At 46.6% G+C, this 11,305-nt stretch overlaps 1 protein-coding gene across 18 annotated transcripts in view; it reads right to left on the bottom strand.

The window, feature by feature from the left end:
• Positions 1–11,305, bottom strand: part of kcnma1a (potassium large conductance calcium-activated channel, subfamily M, alpha member 1a) — a 139,447-nt gene that overhangs the window by 78,051 nt on the left and 50,091 nt on the right. For all 18 annotated transcript variants that reach the window (XM_042065388.1, XM_042065387.1, XM_042065389.1 and 15 more), the window contains exon 3: positions 421–482. In XM_042065388.1, the coding sequence (XP_041921322.1) occupies positions 421–482 (62 nt within the window). The remainder of the gene's footprint in view (positions 1–420; positions 483–11,305) is intronic.

Below are 11,305 nucleotides of genomic sequence, written 5' to 3'. Positions count from 1 at the left end.
AACATCCCATTGCACTTATAATCTCATTTGTGTCCCCAAGTCCCCATGATAACAAACACTTTGAGAATACTTACTCAGAGGAGTCTATGAAGTATACACTGAGAGCATATTTACTCAGAGGAGTCTATGAAGTATACACTGAGCATACTTACTCAGAGGAGTCTATGAAGTATATTCTGAGCATATTTACTCAGAGGAGTCTATGAAGTATACTCTGAGCATACTTACTCAGAGGAGTCTATGAAGTATATACTGAGCATACTTACTCAGAGGAGTCTATGAAGTATATTCTGAGCATACTTACTCATAGGAGTCTATGAAGTATACACTGAGCATATTTACTCAGAGGAGTCTATGAAGTATATTCTGAACATACTTACTCATAGGAGTCTATGAAGTATATATACTGAGCATACTTACTCAGAGGAGTCTATGAAGTATATTCCCAGAGCTCCAATGCTGAGGGCAAACACCAGCACCACCTGCAGACAGAGACAAAAGACAAAAAACCTGTCAGTTCCAATGACAAGACAGAGAAAGGGGAACAGTAACACACAGGCTATACAAAATAGTTCTCTGCACTAGAGGGCATTCCTGACAAGACTAAAAAGAGGAGATTGTTGCAGCTACTCTGGATTGCCAGAGCTCTTCTGAAAACAGTGAGGAGAAGGAGAAGGGTTTCGCTGATAAGACTGGAGAAACATGGCAGCTGCATTTCACTTAAGATTCAGTGATCCGCCACAGCAGAGTGACCAGAATCCAACTCCAACTGTGAGAACAGGGCCTTTGGTCAACCTCTGAACTTTGATGTTGTATGACATCACTGCTAATCACATTGCAGCTGTGCCACTCATAACACTGTGTGTATGTGTGTGTATGTGTGTGTGTGTGTGTGTGTGTGTGTGTGTGTGTGTGTGTGTAGATACTAAGCCGCTGTATATCAAAGCTGGATAAAAGCAGACAGTGGTACAGCAAGCTATAATACATGAGTGAGGCAGGGGGAGAAGTGCAGTGTCACCAGCATCAGTATTTACTGCTCTGCTTGCCGTCATGGCCCCTGACAACAGCTGACTCAGCACTCTGCTCGCTTATGGGACTACTGAGCACATCTGACAAATACACCTACACACACACTCTGTCTCTCGGTCTTACACACACACACACACACAAGACACATCCAGGACAAGCATCAACTTTCAACAGGTCAGTTATGAAACATGCCACTGAATATTTCTCCAAGCCGGGAGAGAAAATGAACTAGGGGTCATTTACGGGGAGCGTTTCCACTGCAGTGCTGGCAGGCCAGGGCAGAGCGGGCCAGGAGAGCAAGAGAGAGAGCAGTGTCTGGACCAGAGAGTCCCAGCCCACACCTCTGACCATCTGATCCTCTCTGTGGGGCGGCAGGGTGACGCTCGCAGGTTCATGATATGGCAGAAACTGAGAGGAGCCGAATCAAATGGCGCCATGCTATAGTGCCACTCTATCCGATGACAAGCACACCCACGACGTGCCATCCATTTGAGGAATGTGCTACAGTAATTGAATTTGCACCCTTAAATTTGAAGAGTCACACATGCTTTGAGACACACAAACAAAACAATGCACACAAACAAAAACAAACAAGTAGCACTGCACTGCATTAAAACTGTTTCTTTTGCAATGCAGTATGCCTCAACTATCATTTACTGACTTGAAAACATCATTGAAAGTGGAGATATTATCAGGAAGCGTGTATTACTATTGCATAATATTAGAAAAGCAAGCTCAGAGTATGGTAATAACAGCTTTCACAGAAATGAATAGCTCTCGTGGTTTTAAAAGGAAATCATTCAAAGTGACGAAGCAGTGTAACTGAACACATAACACTTGTGATTTAGGAGCCGAAATGTTTAAGAGCACCCGCTAAACTCTAATGTATTTTCCACTAAGTGTACTTTTGGCACACAACCATGTTACTTTCCAATCCCTACTGTGCAAACACTAGGAGTGAACCGATACACCAAACCCATGGTTTGGTTCATACCTAGGGCCACACCTTAAAGCCTTGCACATAACTAGGCAAACTAGGGGAAATTGAAATGTATTATACTAATTGTTTTGTTGCATTGAGAACTCAAGGGGCTGTATCTGTAAGGAGGACAGCTGCTGGGGTTGGACAGAGCTGTGTGTGGTGGGTCTGTCTCCTCCACATAAGATTGTGGATTAGAATTTCCTTTGTTGTGCACATATACGGCAGTTACAGCCCTGGTAAACATACAGTATCACACATTTTATTAGTTTTCCACAGCCATATGCTATAGTAATGAAATACATGCTAAAGAGATAACACAGAGGCGACACATAATATATAATACAATGTAAAGCAGTGAAATATTCACAGTGTTCAATATGTTGCAGTGCTCAGAAAACACAAATCTGTGAGAGTACAAGTCACCTGAGCAACACAGAGTACAAATGGTTGTGTCTCCCAAGAGAGACGGTTCTTTCCACCAACAGGATGTAAAACAGCAGCAAACAACAGAGAGGTATCACACCTGCGCAGGGCCAGCATGCAGCTCATCCAGTGGGCCTGTGCCCGAGTCTGAGTCTGTGGCGAAGCCCAACCCAAGAGGCCCAGGAGTACTTCAGTTCGCCCCCCTTGGCCAAACCATTTAGAGTTCAACAACAACGAGGAATGTTGGGAAATGCAATGTCATGTCAAAGTCACACAATGACATACACGAGCTGAGATATAAGCAAAACCAGTTATTTTTTATACACCCTTTCAAGAGAGTTCCATTATCAGCATCATAGTTGGCCCCACAAGGCTTCCTTTTTAACATTCCATATGTTATCTTAATGCAGAGGAAGTAGATTGGGAACCAAATAGAACGTTCAAATACACCAAATTATTTTTGACATATTAAATGACTGATTGATTCAATATCAGATGCAATTTTATCATTAATTACAGATTTGTTTCAAGGGCCATAACAGACCTAACTTCAACTCCGGGACTAGGATATGTGGTGTCCATCCACACGTTTCCTATTTTAGCTCTGTTCTGCAGAATAGGCTGGATTTTCCGCCTGCACCCACAACAGATGGCAGGCCTCGAAGCTGAACTGACACACCTCTCCCCTGCTCGCTGCCGGTGCCATGATGCCTACAGTTGCCGCTGAGCATCATTTAGCTGGACACCCTCCGCTACGACACACTGCATCTGCTTCTCCCAGCCCATGAAGGGCTCAGGTCAGAAGGAGACGCTCACGGTAAAACCACACCTCACTTGACCTCAAGCAAATAGCCCCTCAGGCCACAGCAGTCCACACCTGCAGAGCCTTCAACCGTGTCAAGCACAAGGGCGACTTCTGTTGTTGTTTTCGTTCTGAAAATACTACTGACCCAGAGAGGAAGGCGAGGCCAACAGCAAGCTGTTTATATGCTAATGGAATCGATCTGTGGGATGTGGTCCAGCTGCTGGAGGAGGTGGCCCTGTCCCAGCCCAGATGAGGTGTCATGGGGCTACTCATGTGTTCTCAAGGGAGCAGTGACCATAGGACTTGCACAAAAAACACTCCTTTGCCGTGCGGTCGACATCATTCTTCAAAGCCTCATCAAGACAAGCTCTTTTACAAGGCTTCAAAGAGGGTGCCATTGACCCAGCTTCTCTCGGCACAGCATGGAGCACCACACAATGGCCACTCACCGGAGGGCCAGACCACCACATCCATTATAGATGACCGGAGGCTGATTATTTTCATTGGATTATTTGGATTGATATCCACCCATTGTAACGGCTACTGATGAGAAAACACCTCAATGCATTTTTAATTGAGCCTCTTTGTCCCCTGGCGATTGATGGGCTACAGCGTGGAACAGACTCTGGAGGAGCAGAGAGCTGCAGCCGGTGATAAGACGCCGAGCACCAATCATCGACATCCGTGACAAAAGCACATCCGAGACACCCAGGCCGCCCTATCCAGTCTGCCTGAGCGGAGCACCTTCCCACAGGCTTAACGCTCATCTCCCTCACCACCTCACACATTTTCACCACTCTCCAAAAACAGAATGTTTGAACATTTCAGAGTTCCTCCTTTTCCACCAGAGGGCACAGTTAGCTAGCACTGGTATTAAAAAGGTTTTTTTTTTTGTTCGCATAGGTGACGCCGAAGCACAATTTCATCACATCGTATTGTGATTAAAAAGGTGCTTGATGGCAACAAAATAAATGACAGCCCTGGCAAACATGCGACTACATGACAAACACATGCACTGATACCCCTCCTCCCTTTGGGATTGCACTGGGACTCACTGCCATTACAGGAGAGGCGAGCAGGCGCGAGTGGAGTTGCTGAAAAGCTGAGCAGTGCACAGGCCAGCTGAGCTGAGATGATGGGAAGTGTCATCTCTAAACTGACCCAGTTATTCATCTGTAAATAGCAATGGTAAGGCGGCCTTTCCTCCCCTCCTCCCCTCCTCTGCCCTGCCCTGCCCTGCCCTGGCCCCTCCATGCCATGCCCTGCCATGCGTGTTTATGAGAGCTGCTGTGAGTCAGAGCCAGAGTGCCTGGCGGGGCCATGTGTGAGGGCTGGAGTACGCATCCCCACATCACCCCCCCTTGACCTTGGCTAATGTACAGACTGCCTGTCCGAGGAACAGGAGGAACTGCCCGTACATATTGTCAATTGGAGCACTGTACATGTACATGTATAATGTAAACTAGGATTTGCTGTACATATAGTGAACAGAGAATGTCCAAATTTTAATGTACATATTCAAATACATTGTAGGCAAATAGAGGGTATATGTAAGTCTTATGTTTGAAAAACATAAGACTTACATATACCCTCTATTTGCCTACAATGTATTTGAATATGTACATTAAAATTTGGACATTCTCTGTTCACTATATGTACAGCAAATCCTAGTTTACATTATACATGTACATGTACAGTGCTCCAATTGACAATATGTACGGGCAGTTCCTCCTGTTCCTCGGACAGGCAGTCTGTACATTAGCCAAGGTCAAGGGGGGGTGATGTGGGGATGCGTACTCCAGCCCTCACACATGGCCCCGCCAGGCACTCTGGCTCTGACTCACAGCAGCTCTCATAAACACGCATGGCAGGGCATGGCATGGAGGGCCAGGGCAGGGCAGGGCAGGGCAGAGGAGGGGAGGAGGGGAGGAGGGGAGGGGAGGGGGGGGAGGGGAGGGCACGCCTGACTGGGAATCTCATGGCAAGCCATGGAGCGTGTGAGTGTACATGATTCACCACGCAGAGCTCCTCATGCAGCGCTGCAGCTGCAGCATCTACAACCCATTTCTATCACTCATACTGTAGCAACCCACTTTTAGCACTTCTGCTCGTCTCACAATGGAGCCCCATGCTGCCCGTGGGAGATGGGACACAGCAGCATCAGTGGACACTTGATAATGGCCGCCCATGTGGCCACACAAGCTCCACTTTGCATTAAGTTCAAACTCTTAAACAGGGAGGCAGGAGGCAGACTCAAACCCATGCAAAAGGGAATGGGCTATCAGCTCTGAGGCGAACACACATCAAAGGAGCGGGAGAGGCCCCTCTAATGTATGGCCCTGTCTGTATCCGCACTAATCACCACATGTCATCTTTACCCGGTGAAGAAGATGTATGTTTATCTCCACTGGAGTGTAAAGTACATTTACCCATCATGCTTACTATTTCTGTCCTTTCAACTCCCCCAGGACATCCACCTCTGAGCAAATATTAGCTCTCAGCATCTTCATGCGCAGTTCTGCAAACAATCAAGTTTACACATTTATTTGTGATGTATTATTAATTTATGGCGCAAGCTCTGCTGGACGTCAGCATGGCACTGCAGCGCTCTCCAGAGACGACGCACAGCCAAGCAGGACGCAGGCGCCCTGCGCCCTGTCCCACTGCTCATAATTAGTACAACAGATCTGCTTTGTATGTGCTCAGTGTGTGTGTGTGTGTGTGGGGGGGGGGGGGGGGTGAGAGGGAGGGGAGGGGGCTGCTGGATCCGCGATGCGTTGATCTCTGCCTCTGTGTTTGGTCTGGCCGAAGAGGCTTTGAGCGGTGTGAAAGTCACCCGGGTAAAATTCAGTCCACGCGGCTCTTGTTGCCTATGCCACGGCTGGAGATGAGGCCAGATGCGTGTTCTGGCACGTCTCACCTGCGCTTCTGTTACAGCGCTGCGGCGGAGCAGGGGAGAGGAAACGGCAAAGGCAAATGAACAACATGCAATACTCATGTGCACACACACACACACACACACACACACCAACACAATTACGGCTCTGTAATCTGTTTACTTTGCAGGTATACCAATATTTATGATGGAGTACACAGTAGCCCCTGGACAGAGCAGCGCAAATATCGCACAATATTAAACACACTGTTACAAGGATGCATATGGAAAGAAACTTGTTTACTGTGAGGTTTAGGGATAATACACCAGGTAGTTCATTCCCTGAGGAAAGCAGCCCACGTCGTCTGCCAAGCACACACAGGCTCGGTTATGAAAGAGGGAAGAACTAATACCACTGACACATGAGGAGACGGTGTGTCAGTTCTTAAGGGGCAGACATCACCTCCTCTTTCGGCAGCAGTCCTGTGAGATCAGAATACATGTTTCCAATAAAAGGCCTTTAGTGAGAAGCACTACTAAACCGGTGTGATAAATACACTTGAGTACAACTACTACAACTACAGCTACAGCTACAGCAGCCAATACAATACATACAGTAACCTCAAAAGACTCCAAACTCTCTCCACAAAAAAAAAAACTCACACTGAAAGCACTACAGCCAATCCATAGGCATGAGGGCCAATATTGGAACAATGATTCCGAAGCTCTCCTCCATGCTACACTGGAGCCAGCTAATGCAGTGCTACTGAAGTGCAGTAACCGTGGCCACCTCATGTGCCACATATGAAGTACAGGACTGCGCTGGACCTTGCCTGGTCACCCAAAGGGCCTCCGTCAGCACTCATCAGTCACCAGCACCTGTTAGACAGGACAGGAGCCGATGTATTATTCACAGGAAACAGGCCTCGGAGCAGGTGAAAGAGCACATGCTAATCACATGGGAAATCGACCACATCAAACAAAGATGAGCTGCCATGTATTTTTTACAAGTCTGCATTTACTCCTGGGTCAGCAACATCGTGTGGGACTGGACACAGTGGACACAGAAGGTCAGCTTTGGCAGAGGTGAAACAATGAGGCATCAGCACAATGACGTGAAAACCTCCATGTACACAAAGAACAGGATATGCCAGCAATGTCAAACCAGACTGCCCAACAACAGACACAAAAAGCTTCATTCATATGTCTAATTATACTTGGGTGTCAACATGTCATAAGCGCAGAAAAAAGTACTACATTAATCAACTTTATTTCTCTACAAAAACAATTAAAGAGTCAGCCAGACCAAAAACCATTCATTAGTTACACAAAAGCCACTGCAGATTGTTTGGTGTCTTTTCAAATCTTGACTTTTAATTAGAGCCTGGTAGTCTAATTTATCCCTGGGTTTCATAAGATTCATGTAGTCTTCAGTAAAGTGACCCTCATCACAGTCCATGGGGAGCATTAACAGGCAAGAGAAAGAGAGAGAAGGAGGGACAGAGAGAGAAAGAGGAAGAGAGGAAGAGAGGAAGAGAGTCATCCAAGCAAGGCTGCTGGGCCCAAATTGTCGCCTGATCTTTTAAAGCTGGGCTGTGGAGCTGACAGTCATTACTTTGCTGGCAGCGTGAGGGGAGCTCAGAGGCACTGATGAGGATGCCTCAACACACACACACACACACACACACACACACACACACACACACTATTTCTTATGCTGCCAACCAGCTCAACAAATGGGGCATGCGCGTGTAGTCTCTAGCTTGCCTCTCAACACATGAGTTTCAGATCAAAACAAAATGTCTTCAAGATCAAACTGTTTGGCCACACTCTGGTCCTCATTCATATCAACTGTCCTTTTTTAATATGCAAATTAAATTCCTGACACAGACTGACAATTTCCATACGAATATCTTCTGAGTATGTGATTTTACTCTTTAATATATTTAATATGTTCATATATATTTTTAGAAAGGACTGAGAGCTGAAAAGCCAAGCCCCTAAAACAGGAGGCCGATAAACAGTGCATCTTTTACTGATATCAGGTGAACATGACATGAGAGGCCCCTAAATTTTCCTAACATGACAGGATCAGCCATTGCTGCCCTAACAAGATGTGGCGATGGCCTCTCTTAGTGGCCCTGGAGCTCTGCGCCCTGCGGAGGCCACTCGTCTGGCAGGTGTGTGGCTAACACAGCCATCAGCGGCAGACGCTGTCCCCAGAATAAGTGATTTATGGAGCTCAGAGGAAGGGTGCGGCGCTGGCTCCCACTGACGGAGGATCGGGGCTAACATCTAGCGCTAACATCTAGCACTCTGAAGAAAAAAAACCCATGGCAATAGTCCATGCTTCACAACTTCCCAACATTCTCTTATCAGTGTTCTGTCACCAGCACTTCACAAAGCCAAGCTTCTAATCACACACAGGCGCGAGCGCTGGGGATTAGTGTCCGTCCGCAATGGAACAAACAAACATGAAAAGAAGTCAAACACAGTTTAGCACTGTATGTGCCACATGATTTATAGCCTGATAGACTTCTAATTATACCCCAGTCATGGTTAACTCTTCGGTGTAAACACTACTATTATTATATAGGACTGTGGGGATCTGTGTTGTCTGAAAAACAACATGCATATCAGTGGAAAACAGGAGCCTCCCTGGTTCTGTGTTTTCAAACTGTAGCGGTGTCTCTGCGGCTAGCTACTCTGCATACCGACAGACGGCGGGCCCCGCCGGTCTGCTCTCGCCACAGGACTTCCCTGTGATCAGCGTACGATGCTGCACTGAGGCGTGCGGGCAGAGAGCACCATGGGAAAAATTATCTGTCAGGCTGAAATGATCTGTGGAAGGGGGCACAGCAGAGGAGCAGCCGCGCCTGATAGCACGGGGGGGCACCTTGTCAGGGAGCCCAGGGCTGTTTGGGTGACCTTGAGTGATTAGAGGCTGCAGAGCGATGGCGAATATTAAAATGGGTCTTCAGAGAACGAGGCCGGCGAGCCATCAGGCCCGTCGCTATGATTGGCCGCCTTATCAGATGGGAGGGGGGGAGAGGAGGATGTGAGTGGAATTCAAATATGGACACGGCCAAGGAGCTGGAGGCCATCGTCTCCAGACACAGACTCAACCCAAAGGCTTTCCCAACCACATAATCATGATGTCAGATTGGAATGGGGCTTACAGATTTGGACAGATATTCTGTTAGACGCATATACAGCGCCGTATTATATCAGTGTCTGTCTTTCCATTATCAAAGCAATTAGACCAACAGCAGAGCAATACTGATACTGACAAATACAATTTAGGCATCCATTCCTCTCTGTAAGACATACAGTGTGCTAAGGTCTAGGTTAAGTAAGGCTAAGTAATGTATTATTGTGCAATCTGAACTATCAACTCAACTGGAGACATAGGGAACAAATGACTCAAAAGATCATTTTTGAAAGGAAACAACAACCAGTCAGCTTGTTGTAAACACTACATGTCTTTAAGGTGTCTGCACCCAGTGAAGACAGCCAGTCCATGGATTTGTGAAGAGAGGGTGCCTGACGAGGGGAGACAGGTTATGGAGCTCTCTCTCTCTCTCTCTCTCTCTCTCTCTGCTGTGGCTTACACTACACTGCTAGCCATTCCACCTCAGAGCTTTGCCATCAGCATCACCCTATTTATCCCTGGGACTGGGACAACAACATGGAGGAGGAGGAGGAGGAGGAGAGCACCATGCACCCCCTCACACAGCATCAGAGACGGGCACAGCAGCTCACTCCATTACCAGAATGATGTTGCTGATACGGAGCTGATGCCTTGTGTCATCACATTTATAATCATCAATCTCCAACTCAACTTGAAGCCTGATGCGAGACACCCATAGAGATAAAAAAAATATATTTAACCCCAATGCTCTCTAAATCTAAAAAAGTAATTTGTGTATGGCTTATCTTTTCTATTTTCTGCTTTGGTTAAGATAACGATTGACATTTCCACAGGGTTGTATTTTATGGTGAAAAATGACTAAATAGATAATAGTGATGATTGTGAGTCAACATTCCTATGAACTCTTAGTGAAAACAAATACATCTCTAAATAAACATTAGGAAACTGTGTAAACAAAATAATTTCTTTCATAACCATTCCGGAAGACTGACAGCTTCAGGCATTAGGGAGGATATGACTTCACTTTGCTCATGTCCTTTCATCCACTACAGAAGACAAGTCAGTAATGAACCCAGCCATTCACACATAGAAACATTCCTAATAATTGAATAAGAACAGTTATCTTTCAGATGCGTGTACTGTATGTTAGGACTAGTCTCTAGGACTAGGACTTTAATTACAAATACATTTGTTGTTGTTTATACTGTTTGGGAGTAAATGAGTGGAGCCGTGTCCGTGTGGGATGTGGTGTGGGCTAGATGAGGGGAGCATATCTGCCTGCCTGTGTGCAGTGGGAGGTAGCAGGCAGGGGACACTGAGTCACGGCGTGAACTGTCATTGGCGATTATTGGCATGTGAGTCATGCACAGCCAAACATGTCTTTCAAGCGCAGCCTCGGTGCGAGCAGCTCCTCGGAGGCCAATAGCAGACTCAGTAACACCATGGGCCTGTGTGCTGTCCCTAAATCCTGACACCGGATCAGTTTCCTCTCCCTAAATCTCGGCCTTCAACACAGCAAGGGGGAGGATAAACTGGTCCTGGATGTTAAGGATGGCTTCCACCCACACCCCTGCGGCAGGGGCTACACACTGGGGCTGCCGGTGTGAACCGGCTCTGTGTGGCCATTCCTTCCATTCATTTTCCATTAATTAGCCTTAAGCCCCTGCATCATGGGCCCAACACATACACACACTCACACACATGGCATACATTCGACATGTCTTTGGACACACGGAGTGTGAGACTGTATAGCACATGCGACTGGGGATTACTCTCCATTCCTCGTGCTTTCTGCCGAACATGATGTGCTGGCCATAAAGAACATGGCACTCTGTCACTCAAACTGAAATGACGATAAGATAAAGAAGATATATCAAGAAGATAATCATTTCAAGAGGGGGGGGAAAGCCATCAGTCTCCAGCGGAGAAGGCAGTAAACACACATTACCACTGGAACATTCTACATGATTAGAGTTAGTGTGTGTATCTGTGCGCAGAAAACTAATTGCCTTAATATATGTGCATATTCATTAGCAGTGA

The sequence above is a fragment of the Alosa sapidissima genome, chromosome 16, assembly GCF_018492685.1.
Source record: "Alosa sapidissima isolate fAloSap1 chromosome 16, fAloSap1.pri, whole genome shotgun sequence".
Classification (NCBI taxonomy): domain Eukaryota; kingdom Metazoa; phylum Chordata; class Actinopteri; order Clupeiformes; family Clupeidae; genus Alosa; species Alosa sapidissima.
This window is presented reverse-complemented; position numbering and strand designations above follow the sequence as displayed.